This window comes from Saccopteryx leptura, chromosome 1 (genome assembly GCF_036850995.1).
Source record: "Saccopteryx leptura isolate mSacLep1 chromosome 1, mSacLep1_pri_phased_curated, whole genome shotgun sequence".
NCBI classification, from domain to species: Eukaryota; Metazoa; Chordata; class Mammalia; order Chiroptera; family Emballonuridae; genus Saccopteryx; species Saccopteryx leptura.
The window spans coordinates 930,952-952,937 of NC_089503.1; the positions used below are offsets into that span (position 1 = coordinate 930,952).

The 21,986-nt window shown below is 61.4% G+C and overlaps 3 protein-coding genes and 1 non-coding gene across 9 annotated transcripts; all 4 read left to right on the forward strand.

Annotated features, from left to right (window-relative positions):
* Positions 1 to 3,585: 3,585 nt before the first annotated feature.
* RPLP2 (ribosomal protein lateral stalk subunit P2) lies at positions 3,586 to 5,715 on the forward strand. Its single transcript, XM_066360336.1, has 5 exons — positions 3,586 to 3,738; positions 3,929 to 4,052; positions 4,583 to 4,631; positions 5,394 to 5,492; positions 5,593 to 5,715. The coding sequence occupies exons 2-5, from the start codon at positions 3,930 to 3,932 to the stop codon at positions 5,667 to 5,669; spliced, it is 348 nt and encodes a 115-aa protein (XP_066216433.1). The 5' UTR covers positions 3,586 to 3,738; position 3,929; the 3' UTR covers positions 5,670 to 5,715.
* On the forward strand, positions 4,667 to 4,801 carry LOC136389864 (small nucleolar RNA SNORA52). The gene has a single exon (XR_010748425.1). It is a non-coding gene; the product is annotated as a small nucleolar RNA SNORA52 (small nucleolar RNA).
* A 2,376-nt stretch (positions 5,716 to 8,091) lies between the features above and the next one.
* On the forward strand, positions 8,092 to 13,909 carry PNPLA2 (patatin like phospholipase domain containing 2). Its single transcript, XM_066371462.1, has 10 exons — positions 8,092 to 8,241; positions 8,820 to 9,145; positions 10,834 to 11,066; positions 11,154 to 11,219; positions 11,595 to 11,804; positions 12,103 to 12,163; positions 12,275 to 12,451; positions 12,603 to 12,735; positions 12,944 to 13,066; positions 13,163 to 13,909. The coding sequence occupies exons 2-10, from the start codon at positions 8,941 to 8,943 to the stop codon at positions 13,437 to 13,439; spliced, it is 1,485 nt and encodes a 494-aa protein (XP_066227559.1). The 5' UTR covers positions 8,092 to 8,241; positions 8,820 to 8,940; the 3' UTR covers positions 13,440 to 13,909.
* Positions 13,910 to 14,817: 908 nt separating this feature from the next.
* On the forward strand, positions 14,818 to 20,581 carry CRACR2B (calcium release activated channel regulator 2B). 6 transcript variants are annotated; one of them, XM_066371643.1, is made up of 10 exons: positions 14,818 to 14,988; positions 17,108 to 17,323; positions 17,397 to 17,508; positions 17,991 to 18,180; positions 18,618 to 18,764; positions 18,835 to 18,961; positions 19,103 to 19,195; positions 19,410 to 19,576; positions 19,811 to 19,882; positions 20,140 to 20,581. In XM_066371643.1, the coding sequence occupies exons 2-10, from the start codon at positions 17,114 to 17,116 to the stop codon at positions 20,324 to 20,326; spliced, it is 1,305 nt and encodes a 434-aa protein (XP_066227740.1). In that variant the 5' UTR covers positions 14,818 to 14,988; positions 17,108 to 17,113; the 3' UTR covers positions 20,327 to 20,581. The 6 variants fall into 6 exon arrangements, with proteins under 6 accessions (XP_066227740.1, XP_066227749.1, XP_066227730.1 ...); XM_066371652.1 differs by lacking the exon at positions 14,818 to 14,988 and adding an exon at positions 15,156 to 15,253; XM_066371633.1 differs by lacking the exon at positions 14,818 to 14,988 and adding an exon at positions 15,628 to 15,796.
* The last annotated feature ends 1,405 nt before the right edge of the window (positions 20,582 to 21,986 follow it).

Below are 21,986 nucleotides of genomic sequence, written 5' to 3' on the forward strand. Positions count from 1 at the left end.
TCATAGAGACGGGAAGTTAAAGGAGAATCCACGGCATAGCAGCTCAGGACTCCAGGCCTAGAGGTCAGAGAAGACTAAGGAGCATTCAGAAGCCAAGTCACGGAACCGCCTGCATGTAAAGACAAGTCCAAAGTTGCCTGACCAGTGGCGGCGCAAGTGGATAGAGCGTCCACTTGAGGTCCCAGGTTCAAACCCGCAGAGTAGCGCAGGTTCGAGGGCTTGGGCATGGGATCATCAACACGACCCCAAGGTCACTGCCTTGAGCAAGCGGTCACTGGTTCGGCTTGAGGCCACCCCCCCCCACATATGAGAAGCAATCAATGAACTAAAGTGACTTAACACGAGTTGATGCTTCTCATCTCTCTCCCTTCCTGTCTCTCTCTCTCTCTCTCTCAAAAAAAGAAAAAGTCCAAAGTTAAAAAACTGTCAGCAGACCCTGGCCAGTTGGCTCAGTGGTAGGGCGTCGGCCTGGCGGGCGGAAGTCCTGGGTTTGATTCCCGGCCAGGGCACACAGGAGAGGTGCCCATCTGCTTCTCCACCCCTCCCCCTCTCCTTCCTCTCTGTCTCTCTCTTCCCCTCCCGCGGCCGAGGCTCCATTGGAGCAGAGATGGCCTGGGCGCTGGGGATGGCTCCTTGGCCTCTGCCCCGGGCGCTGGAGTGGCTCTGGTCACTACAGAGAGACGCCCCGGAGGGGCAGAGCATCGCCCCCTGGTGGGCGTGCCGGGTGGATCCCGGTCGGGCGCATGCGGGAGTCTGTCTAACTGTCTCTCCCCGTTTCCAGCTTCAGAAAAAAAGAAGAAAAAAAAACAAAAAACTGTCAGCAGAGTTGAGAAGGCCAAGCAGAAATCAGTCCAGCAGGAGCTGAAGCAAAGACCAAGAGCAGAGATTTATGCCCTCAATGGAGTCATGACCAAATTGGAGCAGCAGTAGTTTGATGACTTCTGTAAACAGATGCAGCCTCCTGGAAAATGCTATGGGACCCTGAAAACTTTGTGATCTCGTTACCAGTTTTTTGTGGGTTTTTTTGTTTGTTTTTTAGAGAGAGAGGAGTGAGAGAGAGAGAGACAGAGAGAGAGAGAAGGGGGAGGAGCAGGAAGCATCAACTCGCATATGTGCCTTGACCAGGCAAGCCCGAGGTTTCGAACCGGTGACCTCAGTGTTCCAGGTCAACGCTTTATCCCACTGCGCCACCACAGGTCAGGCCTCGTTACCAGTTTTAAGGTGAGATGGCCCATTTGGAGCCTAACCGAACCAGACAAGCACTTGTGTTATGCATAAAACTGGATAAATCTGAACTTCCTGTACATAACTTCAGCTTCACTGGTTTCTCCAATTTGAATTGGCCCAAAGCTTGCTGAAGAGACTTCAATATTCTTTTCTCTAAAGACCTTTTCCTGCCTGATCAGGCAGTGGCGCAGTGGATAGAGCGTCAGACTGAGTGGGACATGGAGGACCCAGGTTTGAAACCCTGAGATCACTGGCTTGAGCGCGGGCTCATCTGGTTTATGCAAGGCTCACCAGCTTGAGTCCAAGGTCACTGGCTTGAGCAAGGGGTCATTCTGTCTGCTGTAGCCCCCCGGTCAAGGCACATATGAGAAAGCACTCAATGAACAACTAAGGTACCACAAGAAAGAATTGATGCTTCTCATCTCTCTCCCTTCCTGTCTGTCCCTCTCTCTGTCTCTGTCACACACACACACACACACACACACACACACACACACAAAACAAAAAACCTTTCCCTATTGAGAAAAATTAGTGTTTCCTGTGAAACTGTAAATCTCCAAAAATACCAGGCCCTGGCTGGTTAGCTCAGTTGGTTAAGAGCATCGTCCTAAAACAAGGTTGTGGGTTTGATTCCTACTCATGGCACACACAGGAAGCCACCAAAAAATGCACGACTGAGTGAAACAAATGCTTCCTTTCCCCCTTCTCTCTTCTTCCCTTCCTCTCTCTTTCTCTCTAAAAATCAATTAAAATTAAGCCCTGGCGGGATAGTTCCGGAGTGTCATCCTAGAGTGCAGAGGTTGACAGTTCGATTCCCTGGTCAGGGCACATACAGGAGCAGCTCAATGTTTCTGCCACTCTTTCCCTCCCTTTCTATCTCTCCCCCCCCCAAAAAAATCTTTTTTTAATAAAAATCCCACAAAATACCAATAAGCTGTGGAAAAAATAACGGTGGTGATGGTTTTACAACAGTGTTAATGCACTAATTGCCACTGAATTGTATGATTAAAATGGTAAATTTCTTAGGTATTACTTTCCACTTAAGAAAATCCATCACATCATGCTACTTCCCTATTAATCGCAATCAAGTGCCATTCTGGCGAGGATAGCTCCCCACTGGACCCTGCCTGTGTAACCTTGAACGAGCAAACCTTTCTGTGCCTGACCTCATCTTCTAAGACGGTGCCATGACAGCGAGGGTGCCTAGGGCGACTGTGCAGTTTGTGTGTGGCGACCCACCAGTGCTTGATGCACCTGAACACGCTGAGGGCTCGCTTTGTTGTTAAGATCCCTTATGGGCTGGCTGCTGCCTCTGCACCCATCTCTGTCCCGGCTTTGCATCTGACCCTTTTGCCTGGTATTCCCCCGGTGTTCTTATTTATCTATTTATTTTTAAATTTTTCTTTCTTGTTTAAATTTCATTTATTGACTTTAGTGAGACAGACAAAAACGTTCATCTGTTCCTGTATGTGCCCTGACCAAGAATCGAACCAGCAACCTCTGGGCTGCAGGACGATGCTAACCAACTGAGCTATCCAGCCAGGGTTCCCCCCCAGGTTTTCAGCAAGGCCGGTTCCTTCTCATCTCTTAGCTCAGTGTCACCGCCTCATCCCTTCAGGGTCTATCTCGGCCAGGAACATCCTCGTTTATTCACTTTGCGTGTGGTCGCACTGGGACCTAAGTTGCGCGGAAGCAGGGACCCCCGTCAGGACGCAGGTCTGCAGCAGGGTCCCTAACAGGGGGCAGTGAGTGAGGAACACGTGCTGACCACTGCGCGCACGCCCAAGTCAGTTTCGGGCCGACACAGTCAGGGCACGGTAGAGGAGGCCCAGCGGCTCAGTTCCGCCGGTTTACGTGCAACGACCGGATCGCCCACTTCACTGGGTCCAACTGGGTCCGGCTGGGCTAGGGCGCCACTCACTCCACCGCACAGAAGGCTTCGGTCCCGGCGGCCCGGAACCACCCGAGCCGGAAGCACAGCGACCGAAGCTGCGCAGCCTCCGTGGCGCCCACGTGCGGGCTCCGCAGGAAGCAGCACAACCGCGCTTCCGGCAGCCGTGCACTATGGGACTTGTAGTTAGCCGGCTGCACGGGCCGCTTCCGCAAAGGGGTGCATCCGGGGCGTGGCGGCCGCGCCGCATGTTGGGAGTTTGTAGCCCAACCCCCGCGCGGGAGAAACAGTCCACTAGGGCTCGCGCGCCCGGCTTCACTCTGCCGCCCCGGGGGTTTTGGGGGACACTCGCCCCACACTATACAAAAAGGTAGCCGCGGAGCTGCCATTGGCCTTGACTGGGGCGGCTGCGTCACTAGACGGGACGATGCCTTCTCCTGCGTCCTCATTGGCCGGGCGCCTCATGACGTCACTACGCGGCGCCTTCGCGAAGCACGGCGCGTAGGTCCCGGAGGCTTCTGGGTAGCGGGTTACCCCCGCCCCTCGCGCCGGCGCCTTTCCTTTCCCTGTCTGACGCCGCCGAGGTCGCACGCGCCAGGCCTCCTCGCCGCCGCTGCCGAGTGAGTGGAGCGACCCGGCTAGGCCGCGGGCCGGGCGGGGGCTTTCGGGAGAGGGCAGGGCGTGGAGCAGCGCACCGGGGTTGGCCTCGTCGGGGACCCTAGGCCGGTCCACGCGCGGCCGCGCACAGGCCAGGGCGGTGGGGGCGGGAGGCCTTCGTATCACGAATGCTGCGGCTCTCTCCTCTCCTAGGATGCGCTACGTCGCCTCCTACCTGCTGGCCGCCCTCGGGGGCAATGCCTCCCCCAGCGCCAAGGACATCAAGAAGATCCTGGACAGCGTGGGCATCGAGGCGGACGACGACCGGCTCAACAAGGTACAGCCGCCCCGCCGGGCTCCGTCCCACCCGACCCTCTCCGCGTAGGGGCCCCTCTCCTCCTCGAGCCTAGTTTTCTTTGGGAAAGTGTGGTTTTGGGGGGAAGCTTGTGCGTTTGGGGGATCCTGGTACAGCCCCAGGAAAGACCCGCATGGTTTGGTAGAAATACAACGCGTCTCGTGTAATTTAAAGTTGTTTAGTAACTAACCTGTATTATAAAGTAATGTAAAAGGGGAAAGTCTTGCTTTAAAGCCACGCTCCTTCACCTAACTCATTCAAAATGTCATGTTGACACGTAGCGGACATAAGGTATTCTGTGTCCTTTTTTCAGCGGTAAGTTTTGGAACTGGAGGTGTGTACGTGTCTCTGGGTTCTGGAAGCCCGGGTGCGGGGTGCGGGCAACAACTAGTGTGTGGGATCGCGGAGCCCGGATGTGTCCTGGTGTGTCCCAGGGGCCAGCCCTGCCCTGGCTCCAGAAAGTTTAGTTCAGGTCGAGTCCTGCTAACTGCTGATTGTGGTTCTCACTCTAGGTCATCAGTGAGCTGAACGGAAAAAACATCGAAGATGTTATCGCCCAGGGTGAGATTTTGCAGGGGAGGGGGCTTTCGTTTTCACGGTCCATCCTAATCCCTGCTGGTCAGCCTGTGGCCTGCAAGGTTTCGCTTGTGGACCAGAGCACCTTAGAAGATTTACCCAGAGGAGTGAGCGCAGCCTCAGTGGGCTCATGCCATGGGCACTTCTAGACACTCGGAAGGTCGGGCATTGGGGGTGGGGGGCGCCTGGGCTCTCCCTGGGCCTGGCTGCCCTGCCTGCAGTGTCTGGGGAGCTGGGTCTTTGTAAACAAATCTCACCATGTGCTCTCTCTGAAAGGGGGTTGGTGTCAAGAGGTGACCACAGGCCTCTGTCCCCTTTTGCTCAGTGCGTTATTTTCTGGTAACACGGGTTGGAGTTGATGGGATTTGTTTGGAAGTTGAACTGTTGGGGCAGCCGTTCCTGTCTCTGGGCATGTGACAGGCCAGGGACAAAGCCTCATCTGAGCTCACTGCTGGGAACAAGTGTCTGGGTGCAGGAGCAGCAGATTAGGTCCCCGCTTGGTTATAAATATATTTGCCCAACTTGATGCCAACTTCTTGTGGCCCAGTTCCTGGAAGTCGGGTTCCCAGCTAGGAAGCCTGGGGGGAGGGGCGTGGCAGAGTCTGTCTGGGAGAACAGGAGAGCCTCTTACGTTGACACTTGGTGACAGGCCCCAGTACGTTCATTGGGTAGACTGCTTCCCTCCTCTGCAGTAGCCTTGAGGCTGAGCAGCGTTTCTGGTCTCACCTCCCTCTCTGGTCTTGGTAGGTATTGGCAAGCTGGCCAGCGTTCCTGCTGGCGGGGCTGTGGCCGTCTCCGCTGCCCCCGGGTCTGTAGCTCCTGCTGCTGGCTCTGCCCCGGCTGCAGGTAAGTGGAGGCTCTGGCGGCTGCCACTGTGGATGCATGGGAGTCTCTGGGAGCGTGGTGTCCACGAAGGCCTCGCTCACCATGGTCTTTCTCTCCACAGCAGAGGAGAAGAAGGATGAGAAGAAGGAGGAGTCGGAGGAGTCAGATGATGACATGGGATTTGGCTTGTTCGATTAGAGTCCCGTTCCCCTGCAAATAAAACCCTTTTTATGTATCTCTTAAAGGGGCTCTGAACGTCTGTCAGAGCCTGGTCTCTGCACTCGGACCTCCGTGCAGGGCAGGTGTGGGGCTCCCGTGGGGGAGGAGCTTTTGCCTGAAGAGCTGGTGTTGGGGTCTGGTGCAAAGTGTACACCTGGGTGGGGGACACTTTCCTGTGGGTCTTGGGTGTTGACAAGGCCCAGGAAGAGACACAAGTCCCCTTCTTGGGCATGATCCTAGCTCCTGAGGGTTTCTCAGGGGGGGGTGGCCTTCAGGGGACACCCAGGAAAACCAAAAGCAGCGGTAGGTGGTCTCCACTGCTCTGAGTTGGGCAGACACCAGTGTTCCTCCAAGACATCATTCTTTTTTTCGTTTTCTTTTTTAAAGTTTATTCATTTTAGAGAGAGAGAAGGGGGGAGGAGCAGGAGGCACCAACTTTCATATGTGCCTTGACCAGGCAAGCCCAGGGTTTTGAGCCGGCGACCTCAGCATTCCAGGTCGACACTTGATCCCCTGTGCCACCACAGGTCAGGCTAAGACAGCCTTCTTCTTACACAGAGAGCTGGGTCTGTGGTCCCTGGGTTTTCCTGCAGGGTCGGGGGTCTAGTTTTTGTTCAAGCCAATCCTTTACCTTAACCCCTGAGCAACTTGGGCAGTCACTTAGCTCCTACAAACCTCAGTTTCTGGGCCATCACCTTTGCTGGACAGATGTGGGTATATAAGCTCACTTGGACCATGTGCTGACCTAAGTCCTTTTAGGGTGGGCCTACCCGTGGTCCCTCCCACCAGGTTCTGACCTGGAATGTGGCTCAGAGGGCAGAGGCCCTTCCATTGCCCACCCAGCTGTCTGTAGTCTCCTGGGCCTTCAGCCTTTGCCCACCAAGACCAGGTCACTCAGTAGACACTGCTTCCCCCTTCAGACGCTCGGTCAGCAACTGGCTGTGTGTGCATTATCTGTATGGACAGTCCTCCCCTGTGGGCTGGAGTTCTGTGGGTAAATGAAGAGAGCACAAGGCAGGTGGGGAGAGGCCCCAGGGCAGGGGTCAGCATAGGGGTAAGGGAAGGAGGCCAGAGGGGCAGGGGCTAGGGTGGGACCTGGGCTTTGGGATAGGAGGTAGAAGCCATGCTCCTGGGTGGAACACAAGGCCCAGAGAAGTTAGGACCACTGCAGAGGTCTTCATGGCATTTGCTGTGAGGGGGGCAAGTTGTGTGTGGACTGGGGCCCTCTGTCCCAGGGTTTGTGTCAGAGCTCGCTGCTCCTCATCCGGAAGAGAAGGGCCCTGTGTGTGCCAGGGAACAGACACCATGGAGGGGGGGTGCTGCCCGCCTGGCGCAAGCAGTGCACACTAGACACCAGGGGCTCCTCCCACCCTCAGCCCAGATTCTGGGAAGGGCCACCCTGTTCCTGGCTCGAGAACTGATGGTCCCAGAGGCCTGTTGTACCCAAAACAGTTCAGCCCTGGTGTGGAAATGGGAGCAGAGGTCTCCTGCACTGAGGCAGTGCCGCCCCCAGCGCCCCACGGTCCCATGGAAGCTGGCAGCCTCTCCTTGGAGCAGGTCAGGGGAGGACCTTCTTCAGTCACTGGCTCAGCTGGCACTGCCTAGCTCCCCTCTTGGTCACTGGTGAACCCCTGGACTTTCCATTCCCACTGTACCATCGCCGTTGCCCTCTGCTGCCTCCAGCGGTATCCCCAAGGACTCGGTCACAGGGGGCCCTCCCTGCTCATCCAGGTCAGGTCACAGCGTCTGCACTGTAACTACATCCAAGGCATTAGGGGTGTGGGGTCCCCTGTGCAGAGGGAACAAGTCTTTTCTAAGATTCATTTGGTGAGGTCCTCCTGCATCCTCCTCTCCCAATGCCCAGGCTCTCCTCTAAACCCCCCACCCAGGGCCTTTGCATATGCTGGGCAGCCTGGGAGGGTGGCCTTGTGTCCTCAGTTAACAGCACCCACACACCCTGTTTTCTCATTTTGAGTTTTATGTAAACAACATCTGCCGCCCCCCCCCCCCCCCCCCACCGCCCGTTTCCCAGTAGGACTGAGGCAGAGTTGATTTGTTCACTGCTCTCCCCTGTGCTGGTCCTCATGCCAGAAACACTGTTGTTGCTACGTAAGGGTGCCCGGGAGCAAGGGATTGAGGACTGGACAGCATGACCCCAGATGGCCATGTCCTGGGGAGGCCCTGCTCTGGCTTCTGGATCTGGCTTTGGACTGGGTGGGTGAGTGGGGACTGCAACCTTGGTACCAGCTGGGTCCTGAGCCAAGCTCCTGCCTGGGGAGGGACTTCTTGAGAAGACAGACACACAGTGCCTCCCCACAACCCCAGAGGGACCAGGCCCCCTGGGTGAGGAGCAGGGCTGGCTCTTGCATCCCAGCCAGGCTAAGCCCGCCCCACACACAGTCCAGGGAAAAAATGCGGAACAGGGGTGGAGCATGACATCATTCAGCGCTCCACCTGCTGGGGCGATTAGTGGGGGGTGGGGCAGGGTCCCAGTCGTATCAAAGTAGACAGCACAGCCTGAGCAGCTGGGTCGGACGGAGGTAGAACTCAGGTTAGTGCCCAGGTGTGGAGGGGCTGCGCAGGGGCAAGGGTGGGGCGCGGTCATCCAGTGTGGTCCGTGGCGCTGGTGTTAGCTCTTTTAAGTTGTGATTCATATCCGGCCCTGGATGTTTATGGGTCAGTCTGTGGGTGAGTAGGTGAGTCGTGGGTCTTTCGGGTCCCAGCCTTGGGGAGTGGGTGTTAGAGGCAGACCACGAGGGAGGAGGCGGCGACTGTCCAGACACCAAGGCCCTCCAAATTTGTCTGAGGCTCCCAGGCCCACAAACTCCCGCCGGCCTGGGCCTGAGCTCACTCGTCCCCACACCCCTAGGCCACTGTGTCTAGCTATCCTCCCGCCGTCTACGATGGGGGACAGGGAAGACGGCAGGAGGCCGTGGGCCTGGCCGCTGTCTTTGGCGGAGCAGCAGGTGTCAGCGGAAGGGTCTCAGGGCTGGGGGCGGAGCTCCAGGGCCCCCCGAGGGTGCAGCCGTTCCCCGCGCGCCCCGATTGGGCCGCGTGAGCCGGCCCCACCCCGCGCCGGCCCCGCCCACCCACCCCTAAAAACACTGTCTTTGCCGCCGCCGTGAACAGCGTCTCCGCCGCTGGCGGAGACCCCAAGCGACAGCAACAGCAGCCGGGCGACCGAGCCCAGAGCAAGCGAGCGGCGCACAGCTAAGCCGGTGCGGGGAGCCCGGGCCGCCGGACCGCCGCGATGTTTCCCAAGGAGGCGACATTCCCTCGGGAGACGACTTGGAACATCTCGTTCGCGGGCTGCGGCTTCCTCGGCGTCTACCACATCGGCGTGGCTTCCTGCCTCCGCGAGCACGCGCCCTTTCTGGTGGCCAACGCCACGCACATCTACGGCGCCTCGGCCGGGGCGCTCACGGCCACGGCGCTGGTCACCGGGGCCTGCCTGGGTGAGCGGGGTCGGCGGGCGCGGCCGGGCGGATGTTCGTGAGCTCACAGCGCGCCTCCGTCCCTCGCGTGGGGAAGCTGGACCCCGACCTGGGCCGTGGGTGCAATCCTGGACGCCGGCCCGGGGGCGGGGCCTGGCTTGTTTTGCTCCCAGGGTACCCTGGCCCGCGCGCTTTTGGGGCCGAGGCTTCCGCATAGGCCTGCCTCGGAGGAGAGGTGGGGGGCCAGCAGGTGCAGCAGAAGCTATTTTATTCGAAAGAGAAATCAATTCGTGGGCAGGACCGTGAGAGTAGGGGAGGGGCCTAAGCTGCCACCTCATCCCAGGCTTTGGACTAGGTGCTAGCGGTCACTGTGTCCTGGGGCTATAGCCTTCCAGGCTGCGATGGCCCCGGGCCTGGTGTGGGAGTTGTCTCTGAAGAGCATTCTGGGCACTGGGGCCTCACGCTTCCCTGGGGCCCCTGGAACAGGCCTGGGTCCCCAGCTGTGGCCCGTTGTTTTGGCCCCTTCCATGGGGCGGCAGGTGTTTCTGGACTCCCCAGCCCCGTGGTCAGGAGTGCAGAGGTCTGAGTGTGCTGGGAAGGACTTCTTCACTCACACTTACTTCCTGCGGGCACCTACAAGTGGTGTTTACAGCACACCGAGTGCTTCAGGAGTCCTGGGAACGCTGCCCAGCTCCCAGACTACTCTGGCAGCCAAGGTGACAGAGGGGTCATCAGTGCCCGCCCAGCAGGAGCCTGTTCAGGGTTCTCTCCTGCCTCCTTCCCATGACCTTTGCCCTGAAGGGGGCGGGGTAGGAGCAGGCTTCTCCATTCTCGTTCTCGTTCTCGGGACAGGGATCTTCCACTGTGGCCCTGACCCTCCCCTCATGAAGGCCTTCAGATCACTGCTCTCGGTCCCCATGCTGGCCTAAGTCCCTGGTACCCACCTGAGGACAGGGCTCTACAGCACCTCCCCCACCCCACTCCCAGGAACTCTCACTTGTGGTCTTGGGCGGCTGGAGCCTCCACGGTGTGGCAGATGCCCATCCCCACACTGCCCTCTCCTAATCCGGGTGGTGGTCCTGGAGGAGGGCATGGTCCCCAGGTCCTCACCGAGGTCGTCCTGCCCCCCTGACAACTCCTGGGCCTGCTCCCACACTAGGTTTGTCCTCGGCTGTCACCCATGGTCACCAGGAGAAGTGTTGGGGGGGGCTGCTTACTCTTGGCTGCAGTGGAACACACTCGTGCTTTCCCGGAGTGGTGGGACCCCACCATATCCAACCTCATGCTGCCAGTGGGCCTGTGGGACCCCTGGGCTGTGCTGGGATTTTCTGGTCTGGATCTGGCCAAGTGGGTAAAGGCTAAGGCTGGTCAGAGTTGAGCCTTTGCCCACCCCCTTCCCGGGCTGAGTGCCACATGAGGACAGGCCCGGTGACTAATGGACCCGGCAGACTGTTGGGAAACACCAGGCAGAGGGCAGGCTTAGTCCCAGTGGGCCAGCCTTGCTGTCTGCCCTCACAGGGGTGGTGGCCGGTCTCTCTCTTTTCAGGGGCAGGTGGCAAAGGTCCCCATTGTGGGCTAGACCCCCTGGGATTCCTCCTGGGTAAAGGGTATGCCATGAGTTGGTGTGCCCTGGGACCCTGGGCATGGAGCCATAGGGCTGTGCTACGCCCAGGAGTGCTGGCCTCTGACCCTTGGCCCTGCCGCCCCAGGTGAGGCCGGGGCCAACATTATCGAGGTGTCTAAGGAGGCCCGGAAGCGATTCCTGGGCCCACTGCACCCCTCCTTCAACCTGGTGAAGACCATCCGTGGTTGCCTGATGAAGACCCTGCCTGATGACTGCCACGAGCGTGCCAGCGGGCGCCTGGGCATCTCCCTGACCCGAGTCTCGGATGGCGAGAACGTCATTATATACCACTTCAACTCCAAGGAGGAACTTATCCAGGTGGGCCCTGGTGGGGTCACCCTGGGGACACAGTTGAATCCTGAAACCCCCCCCTGCTTACCACCCCTCTCTGTCCCTGCTCCACAGGCCAACGTCTGCAGCACTTTCATCCCTGTGTACTGTGGCCTCATCCCTCCCACCCTCCAGGGTGTAGTAAGTACCCTCTGAGCATCTTTCCTGGGTGACAAGAGGCCACTGTCATGGGCTGTGGGACCGGGCTGGAGGAGGAAGCCATCTGTGTCCCCCCCACCCCACCCCAAGCCCTCACTCCTGCCACTGCCTGTTGCCTCACTTCCCCCAGAGTTGCTCAAGAGCCAGGCCAGCCCACGGCCATGCACACTTCCTGTAGCTGTGCTCCCCCCCTTCTCATGCCACTGTCTGGCTATTTCTCAGCACCCAGGCAGGCCTGTGGCAGTGCCCAGTGGGTAAAAGGCCCCAATGAAACAGCCACTGAGTGAGGTCACAGGGAGGCAGCCAGCGTTCCCTGCAAGCCCCTCACCATGTGACCCTGTGTCCTTGCCACCTCAGCGCTATGTGGATGGTGGCATCTCGGACAACCTGCCACTGTATGAGCTGAAGAACACCATCACAGTGTCTCCCTTCTCGGGCGAGAGTGACATCTGCCCACAGGACAGCTCCACCAACATCCATGAGCTCCGGGTGACCAATACCAGCATCCAGTTCAACCTGCGCAATCTTTACCGCCTCTCCAAGGCCCTGTTCCCGCCCGAGCCCATGGTGAGCCCACGCTGGTGGGGCCAGGCCTCTCCTCGCCTGCTACTGGTTGGGAAAGCTGCCCGTCTGACCTCCCCTGAGTGACGGGGTGGGGGGTGGGGGGTGGGGAAGAAGTTTGTGGCCTGCACAATCTCTCCACTGGGGGGCAGCCTCTCCGGTCTCCATCCGCCCCGGATCTTGTCCTAGAGATGGTTCGCTTAGTAGTAGTGAGGGGTGGAGTTTGCAGGGACACCGGAGACTAGGGGCAGGACAGGGGGCGTGTCTGACTCCTCTGCTCCGATTTGTCACCCTCCTGCCTCAGGTGCTACGGGAGATGTGTAAGCAGGGCTACAGGGACGGCCTGCGCTTCCTGCGGAGGAACGGTGCGTGGGCTAGGCCCCCTGTGGGTTGCGGGTGGGTCCGCACCACTGCTCCCCTGCTGCCGCCCCTCTCGCTGCCCAGCGCTGACCCCCTGTCTGGTCCTCCCTACCCAGGCCTCCTGAACAGGCCCAACCCCCTGGTGACACTGCCCGCTGCCCGCCAACCTGTCCACCAGGACAAAGAAGAAGAGAAGGCCATAGTGACGGTGGAGAGGGCTCGCAGGGAGAGCCACTTTCCGCCACCGAGGGAGGATCACATCCTGGAGCACCTGCCTGCGCGGCTCAACGAGGGTGCGTGGGGGAGGGATGCGTGGGGGGATGCGTGGGGGGATGCGGGGGCTGATGAGGGGGAGGGCTGTGGGGAGGAGGGGCTGGAGCTGAGAAGGACTGGGCCCCACCTCCCTCAGCAGCGGTCACCCTCCCTCTTGCACCCCACCCACAGCCCTGCTGGAGGCCTGCGTGGAGCCCAGGGACCTGCTGACCACACTCTCCAACATGCTGCCTGTGCGTCTGGCCACGGCGATGATGGTGCCCTACACGCTGCCCCTGGAGAGCGCTGTGTGCTTCACCATCCGGTACAGGACGGGGGCGGGCCGGAGAGGGGTTTGGACCAAACTTTGGGATCATCCATGAGTGGTGGTCACGCCAGGGCAGAGGCAGGAGGTTTGGGGCAGGGGGCTGTGGAGATATCGGGGCGTAGACAGGATCAGAGGTTGGGGTGGGTGTGTGGGCATCAGGTGGGCCATAGACGCTGAGGCCGTGCCTTCCACCCCCCACCCCCAGCTTGCTGGAGTGGCTGCCCGACGTCCCAGAGGACATCCGGTGGATGAAGGAGCAGACCGGCAGCATCTGCCAATACCTCGTGATGCGTGCCAAGAGGAAGCTGGGCAGCCACCTGCCCTCCAGGTAAGCTCCCCGACCGCTGCGTCCCCCCCCCCCCCCGGGGCCACAGAATCACTGTCGTGGCCGCCCCCACATTAAAGCCTGCCCTCCCGCCTGCAGGCTGTCGGAGCAGATGGAGCTGCGTCGGGCCCAGTCCCTGCCCTCGGTGCCGCTCTCCTACGCCGCCTACTGCGAGGCGCTGCCCGGCTGGATGCGCAACAGCCGCTCGCTGGCGGATGCGCTGACGAAGCTGGAGGAGTGCCAGCGCCAGCTGCTGCTCGGCCTCTTCTGCACCAACGTGGCTTTCCCGCCCGATGCCCTGCGCATGCGCGCCCCCACCTGTCCCAGCCCTGCGCCCCAAACGCCGCAGCCCCCGCCCAGCTCGCCCCCTTACTGAGCACCCTTGTCCCCTGCCCCCCCTGCCTTCCCAGCCCCCTGGGGTCCCAGTGCTGAGGGCTAGGCCCCAACCCCCAGCTTCCCTGCCCCATGAGGTGGGGCCCTGGGGCTGCTGAGATTCCCCCTCCCTATTCCCTCTGGAATGAGGAGATGGGGGCCCTCCCCGCTGGCAGAAGGGACTTTGCTGCCAACCCCCTCACCAACCACTCACTTGCTGCACTGAGGAGGCGGGGTTGTGGAATACTCCTCCCCTCGCCCGCAGAGGGCCCCTCACCTGTGCCTTAATCTCCCCTTCCCTAGGGTGGTGGAGGGCTGGTGCCCAGGCGGTCCGGTAGTCAGTGCAGTATTAGTATTACTCCCGAGAACTTTGCACCTGCTCCTCCCTTCGCATTCTTCACGTTTTGTTGAAGAATGTGTGTGAAGAATTATTTATTTTTTTGCCGAAGCAGATGTAATAAACACCACAGCTCAGCCCCTGCGTCCTCCTTGTATGTGACCCCTCTCTAACTGGCCAGTGTCGGTACAGCTGATTCAGGTCAGGGTTTCCAGGGGGGTCCCTTCCCCTCGAGCCGGGCATTCAGGCCGGGGGGGGGGGCTTGTCCCTAAAGGCATCTGTGGGCCTCCCAGGCTGCAGCCCACTCGTCGGCTGGGACACATATATTTGCCCCTCACTTTGCCCTGATACCTGCCGGCTGACCCTTGGTTACAGCTTTCCAAGGGCCAGTGGAAATATCTGGGACCAAGATCCCTGCTGAATAAAAAAACAAAGAAATGTTTACAAAAGGTGGCGTCTGCACCTGCACTCCGTGGTGACACGGTGGCGGTGGCGGGAGTTGCTTTACGGACTGTGGTGGGTGAGGTTCCTGAGGGACCAAGGGGGCCCCCACTCCACTTTGGGCACTTGGCCCGAGGCTGTGTGTGAGGCACTGGTGGGCTCTCCTCCCTCGTTATGGCCAGGTGCACACCTGTTCTTACTCCCCGCCCCCCTCCTTGCCCACAGGGTTCCCAGTCTCCTGCCAATACATAAAAGAGGTCTGGAATATTAGGGTGAAGTCTGAGCTGAAGGGGGTTGGACCTTGTTCTGGGAGAGAGAGACCTGGTTTCCTGGAACTGTCCCCTGCCCTGGGCTGTTGGAGGAAGTTCGACCAGACCTCCTTGGTGACCAAAAGGTGTTCCAGGGCGTGAGGTGGCTGGAACAGAGTCAGGCACTTGGCTAGCTGTCCAGAGCCTTTAGTCTGGCCCCGTCCAGCCCCACCTGCCTCTCCCCCCCCCCCAAACATGGGGGAGGCTGTGGTGGTGGTGGAAGTGGCAGCCCCCAGCTGACAATAACGGTTGGGGTTGGTCGTGGGACTGAAAGACTGGGCGAGCCGGCTGGGCAGGTCCCTGGTGTGCCTGTGTGCCAGGGGCCACCCCCTGACAGTCTCAAGGTCCTGGCCTGTCGGGCCAACCTGTTCTAGCTCAGCAGGATGCCAGGCCCCTGGAGAGGCAGAGGCCCCCAGCTCTGAGCACAGCCAGGGCCCCACAGTGAGGCCAGCGCCCCCCCTCCCCAGGTGGGTGCTGGGGCCAGGCTGGGGCTGCGGGGTGGGGGTGGGGGACCTGGGGAAGAGGATGGGGTTTTCTCCCCCAGCAGGAAGGTCACACGCAGGCTCCACCTAGCTCCTTCTCTCAGGCTTGCTCCAAGGGGAACCCAATATGCCCCACAGGAGTCCTGGGGGGCACGAGCTGCTGAGGTGAGGACTTCCCACCCGTACCTGGTCACTCGCCCTCACACCTGCAGAGCGGCATTTGTGCTGTTGATTTCAACGTCATTTTCTAGTACATTACACGTGTATTGTTTAAAAACGGGAAAATCCAAATTGCGACAGTACAGATAGAGAGGAAAGTCACCCCACTTCTAGAGATAACCACTGAAAATATTTTGGTGTATTTCCTGCCCCGGGTGTTTGTTCTACGCACTTTTTGGCGCCTTAACTAGGTATAGTCAGGACTGTATCCCCCCGCCCCCCCCCCGGGCCCGCCTCCCCTCGGCCCTGCTCAGGGAGTGTCCCCCGGTGCTTGGGTCGTCTCTGCCCCACCTGCCGCCGAGACTGCGGGGACAGAGACGGGGCCGCCAGGTCAGGGGCGGGTGGGGAGTGAGGCGCAAGCCAGGCTGCTGGGGCCGCGCCGAGAGGCGGGGACAGCGTGACAGCGGCGGCGGCGCCCCGCCCGGGGCCGGCCCACGCCGGGGTCTCGGCGCTCGCAGGGCAGCAGGAGCCTCTCCGTCCCGCGCCCCTCGCACTCCCGCGTCCTCCGCCGTGACCGCCTGTCCGGGAGGGGAGCCCAGGTGCGCGGCCGGGGCGGCGGCGGCGCAGCTGGCAGGTAGGTGCCCGGTCCCCCGCGGGGCACGCCGACCCCCGCGACGGGCGGTCAGGGGTTCTGGAGGCCCCCTCGGGGCGGAGCGCGCGCCGCCCTTCCTCCCTGCTCCCCGCGTCCGGCCGCAGCTCGGTTTCCGCTGGGATGGACCTCGGGTCCCGGAGAACCCGCGAGCCGCCGGCGGGGTGGCGCACCGCCTGGGTGAGGCGGCGGCCAAGACGGGGGGAGACGTGTCTGGGCCCCGTGTCCCCTCGTGCCCCTCTTCCCCGGACCGCCCCTCTTTGGCGATCGCGCCCCTCTCGCTCCCCCTGGACTGTGAATCTAAACTGAGGAGGAGGAACGTCAGACACAGGTGTGGGGGTTCGCGGCGCGGCGGTCTGGCGCTGGGGAATCCGGGACCAGGGCGTTGTAGGGACGACAGGTGTCTCTGACTAGGGGGTGGGGAGTCCCCGGGGCAGGGGCGGGCGGCCTGGTGGAGGTGCCGGGGTACAGAGGCGGGAAGTCTGGAGGAGGGAGGAGGCTAGTGCCGGAGGAGGTCTGTTAAGCCTAGAATTTAGGGGTATTCCTGACAAAGGCTGTGGAAGGCACCCTTGCCCAGGCTGGGACTCTGCACCTGCAGCCTAGGGGGCCTGGAGCCCGGTGGGTGGGACGGGCCGTGGCAGGGAGGGAGGAGTCTACCCTGCTGGCCAGCTGGTGGTGGCGGGGAGGCCCGCTGATACCCAGCCTGGGGGGGGGGGGGAGGCTGAGGATGAGGCGGGATTGGCTGAGGGCTCCCACTGGCCCAGCGGGACAGCCCGTTCTTCTAGTTCCCAACTCCAGGACCTGTCCAGCTCCTCCCCTGATGACCACTCCCTCACCCAAGCTCCCTGTCCTCAGCTGCCAGAGCAGAAGCAACCCCCCCAGCCCCCCAATGGGATTGCCCCTCTCTTGAGCCAGCCCTCTCTCTCCTGGGCTCCCTCCTGGACCCACAGCCTCTAGCTCCCTGGCTGGTCCCCGCAAGTCCTGAGCCTGTGTCACCCCATGACACCCCTGCCTGAAGCACCCCCACCCAAGTAGGCCAGACCCCCTTCCCAGCTGCCCCCTCTTTCTGCTTCTGTGCTGTCCTGGGTCCCCATGACTCCAGCTTAGCCCTTAGCCACCCTAGTACTTTATCTCTCTTTGCCTCTCCTTCCCCCCCCCCCTTTTTTGAAACGTTTTCTGTTTAACTTAAATTCATTGGGGTCCTATTGGTTAATAAAATTATACAGGTTTCAAGTTCCTCCCCTCCTCATTTCTTCTGAGCCCTGCTCAGGCCCTGGCTCCTCCTTGGCTTTACAGCACCCAATGGCCGGCCGAGACCCCACTTTCATGGCCAGCCCTGGGAAGCCCAAGGCTGGGGAGGCCCAGGAGGAGGAGGAGGAGGAGGAGGAGGAGGAGGGAGAGGAAGAGGAGGGCTCCACGGGGCCCCGGGCAGCCATGCTGGCGCAGGCCCAGGAGCTGTTTCTGCTGTGTGACAAGGAGGCTAAGGGTTTCATCACCAGGCACGACCTGCAGGTGAGTCCCCGGTCCCAAGGGGCTGCCCAGCTCAGGGCTGACCTTGGCTACATAGCCCTCCATCTTTGGCCAGGACTTGCAGAGCGACCTGCTCCTTACACCGGACCAGCTAGAGGCTGTGTTTGAAAGTCTGGACCAGGCCCACACGGGTGTCCTCACTGCCCGGGAGTTTTGTCTCGGCCTGGGTGAGCTCCTCCCTCACGCCCCCACCCAGGGACCCTCCCCTGGCACGTCTGGGACTCCGTGGGATCCACAGCCCACACAGACTGCACCTTGTATTTCGCCATTACCTCCCTCTGGAACACATACTAATGTGTGTACACACACACACACACACACACACACACGACATGGTAAGGTTCTACAGAAAGCCCCCTCCCTCCAGCTGCTGTGGCGTGTGTGGAGCTGACCCTCTGGTCCTCAGCCCTTTCTCCTGTGCCAAGCCCAGGTGGGGCTGGGAGCTAGCTGTCCATTCTGGCCTGGACCCGGCTGTCACCTCCCATTTCCAGGCCAAGAATCAAACCAGAATATGGAAGAAAAACAGGAAACTGGGCTCAGAGAAAGAGCAGGATATGTGTGTGCAGGGGGGGGTAGGGGGTGGGAGTGGATGCTGAGCCAGAGTGGTAACCCACAGTCCTGGTAATCTCTCTCTCTCCCATGTCCACAGGGAAATTTGTGGGGGTGGAGTCGGCCCAGGGCACACTGCCCTCCCGGGCTCCTGAGGAAACCTTCGAGTCGGGCTGGTCGGAGGTACATGGCGCTGGGGGCTCCTTGGAGGAGGAGGAGGAAGAGGAGGAGCAGGAGGAGAGATTCTTCACTGCGCTGGAGCAGCTGGGGGTGGCCCGGGTCCTGAGCGAGTGAGTCTGCGCTGGTCCTGGTCCGGTCCAGCTCCCAGTTCCTTCCTCTGTGTGCTGCCTGTCCCATGTCTCCCGCACGTCTGCTCTGGGCAGGGTCCCCAGGCTGGGTCTGGCCCTGCTACTGTCTCTCAGCTGCTGCTACCACCTGGGAGGGGCCGGGCGTGATTTCCCACAGAATTTGCATTTTAGGAGGCAGCAGTCCTGGCTGTTGGGAAGAGGGGTGGCTCTGGGCACGCGGCCCCCTACATACCGGCACAGCTCCGTGTCCTTGCAATGCCAAAAGATCACACGACTGGACCCTGGCAGGGGCGACAGCACCCACGAGAGGGAGGCCCTGCATGCAGCAAACGTGCTTAGCTTGTCCGGGGCTGCAGAGGTCACTTTCGGGGAGGGTCTGGAGCCCCCACTTGGACTTCAGTCCCTGCCGGCCCTTCTAGACAGCGGGCGGTGCTGACGCTCTGGACCCGGCTGCAGCGAGAGCGGCCTGAGTTGCTAGGATACTTGGAGGACGTTCTGATGCGTGCTTCGGCCTGCCTGGAGGAGGCGGCCCGAGAGCGAGCCAGCCTAGAGCAGGCGCTGCGGCGGTGAGGCCTGGGACCCGGGCGGGGCGCCGGGAAGCGGTAGGGGCGGGTCTGGAGGCCGCAGTGCTGGCAGGTTCTGTGCAGCTGTCTCACCCACGGCCCCCCGAAGGCGGGAGAGCGAGCACGAGAGAGAGGTGCGATGCCTGTACGAGGAGACGGAGCAGCAGCTCCGAGAGCAGCGCCAGCGCCTGCGGAGTCAGGTGGGCCCGCGGCCCCGCCCCCGCCCCGCCCCGCCCCCGCCGGGCGCGTCGCCCCGGCTCCGCCTGGTCGGAACTGGTCCCACTCTCGGCCTCAGCCTCTCGGCCGCCCACGGAGGCTCAGACGCCCCTGGCGCTTCCCAGGACCTCCCCCGGGAGGAGCGGAGAGGCCGCCTGGAGCTGGAGCTGCAAAGCCGCGAGCAGGAGCTGGAACGCGCCGGCCTGCGGCAGCGGGAGGTGAGCGGCCTCCGGGCCACCCTGCGGGGAAGGTGTTCAGACCACCGCAGCCCAAGCCCGCAACCCCACCGCCGTCACCACGCACTCCTCGGCATCCTGGCGGTCCCCTGTGCCTCCGGGTCCCCAGTCTCCGGATTTTGGGGAGTCAGGGGCGAACAAGCATCCCGGGGGAGAGGGGATTCCTCTCCATCTTGGTTTCTCCGCAACTCGCCAGCTGGAGCGGCAGCTGCAGACCCGGGCCGCGGAGCAGCTGGAGGCGCAGGCGCAGAACGCGCAGCTGTGGTTGGCCAACGAGGCGCTGCGGACGCAGCTGGAGGGGGCGCAGGAGCAGCTCCGCAGACTGGAGGGCGACTTGCAGGGCCGCCAGGAGCAGACCTTCAGGTGCCCCTGGGGCGGAGCTGGGAAAGGCCTTCAGGAGCGGGTCCCCAGGAGGCGGTGGGACCGGCGGGAGCGCGGGGAAGCTGGGGTCGCGCTTGGGGCTCAGGTCTGGGCCACCTCCATCCACATCCCTAGTCTCAGCCCCACCCTCAGGGTCTGCGTGGGGCAGGGTCCTCTGGGGATTCGTGGAGAGCCCAGGAGACTCCTGGCATCCAGGTCACCACCTTCTGCCCGCAGGGATGTGGTTGCTGTCTCGAGAAACATGCAGAAAGAGAAGCTGAGCCTTCTGCGGCAGCTGGAGCTCCTCAGGTTGGGTCAGACTCAGGTCGCACAAGGGAAGGGGTTCCGTGCAGCTCGCGATCCGCTAGCTCCCAGACATCCCTGACCGTGGCCCAGCTTACTACAAGGAAATCCTTCTTTGCATCCACCCTCTCTCCCTCATGCTGCAGCCCCAACCAGATACCTCCCTCTTGGTCTGAGGAAGAGTCAGAGCCCACAGTCCTTTAACATACCTTTAACATACTGCTTCCTGAGACCTCTCAGAGCCCCTGGCCTCCCTTCCCCAGGGAGCTGAACACGCGGCTGCGAGACGAGAGGGATGCCTGTGAGACCAAGCAACTGGCCAGTGGCCACAGAAAGGCGATGACCTCAGCCTGCCTGCCGGGGCCCACCTGTTGCTGCTGCTGCTGCTGCTGCAGCAACTGGCCTCGATCCCCCAGAGGTGGCTCCGGCCACCTTCCCAGTGCCTGCTGACCGGCCCCCAGTGACTCACTGGGTGTTCCTGGGAGCAGCTGCCCTTTAAGAGTGACTCATCATGGCTGGGGCTGCCCATCCAAACCCCCCTGGGCTCTCAGCCTGCCCGACTGCAGACATGAAGGAACTAACCTGGGGTGGTCAGGGCCTCCTGTGCCCCGCTCCTGGTCCTCATTCTGTCTGCATCCCATCAAATCCACCTCTGTACAGCAGAAAACCCCCCTCTTCCAAATAAACTCCACTGGCTGCACTGGACCTTCTGAGTGTGGGGGAGTCACAGGCGTCAGGTGTCCAGGGTACATGAGTGGCACAGGTCCACAGCCCTGTGGTGTTGGGACTGTGGGTCCCGTTTGTGCATGTGGGCATATGGGTGTCCCTGTGTCTCTGGTCAGACCTCAAGCCATCACAACCCATAAAATCTTTTTTGTTGTTTTTTTTTGTTGTTGTTGTTTTTTGTATTTTTCTGAAGCTGGAAATGGGGAGAGACAGTCAGACAGAGACTCCCGCATGCGCCCAACCGGGATCCACCCGGCACGCCCACCAGGGGCGATGCTCTGCCCCTCCGGGGCATCGCTCTGCCGCGACCAGAGCCACTCTAGCGCCTGGGGCAGAGACCAAGGAGCCATCCCCAGCGCCCGGGCCATCTTTGCTCCAATGGAGCCTTGGCTGCGGGAGGGGAAGAGAGAGACAGAGAGGAAGGAGGGGGGTGGGGTGGAGAAGCAAATGGGTGCTTCTCCTATGTGCCCTGGCCGGGAATCGAACCTGGGTTCCCCGCACGCCAGGCCGACGCTCTACCACTGAGCCAACCGGCCAGGGCACAACCCATAAAATCTTGAAGTCCCATGGACCCATTGTCTCACCAGGGAGTACTGGTTAGCGGTTTCCTCCCACTTAGACTCAGTTGACCGTCCCTTCCCTATGCCAGTCCTCACACAGTTCTGGGTAAACCACCAGTTAGGCCAGTCCAGCGTGGAGCCTCCTGGGGTAGGTCTGGAGCCACCTCCCATGGCCAGGGGCCCTGCCTGGGAAGCTGGGAGCTGCCAACTCAGCCTAGGACAGGGAAGTGGGAGCAGCGCTGCCCATTGTCCCCGGAGCTGCTCCAACCGATAGTGCAGACTCAGACCCCACCTGCGGCTGGGGATGAGCCTGGTGGGTTGGGAGTCGCTCCGCTTCTCATCCTCGCTCGCAGCTCCCCAGTCCGGTGGGTCAGCAGGACTTTCTCCCTCAAGCCTTCCTACTTACTGCCAGTCCTCCAGACTGGATTGTCTCTCACGGGGTCCCTAGGCCTGCCCCGCGCCAGGCCAGTCTGTTGTGCTGACTGACCCTTGCAGCCTCCGGGTGGTCCCCGGGTTGGGAGGAGAGATAAAAGTGGGCCTGGAGGACAGCAGAGTCTCGGACAGATCCAGCCAGGACCATGGCTAGGCTGGCCGCCTCCACATTTCCCCCGCCCCTAGCCTAGCCCGGCCCCTCCGTCTCCTGAGGGTGTGGACCCTGGCTGTGTGCTGTGGGAGCCCCCGGACTGCGGCTGGCCCGGCCTCCACAGCCAGGGTAAGAGACTCTCAGCGTTTGCACCCGCGGGTGTCCCGCCCGTCCGCCCGCGCAGAGGATTTTTATTCGGACTTGCCGGCGGTGGGCGGAGCCCGCGGGCCGGGTTCGTCTG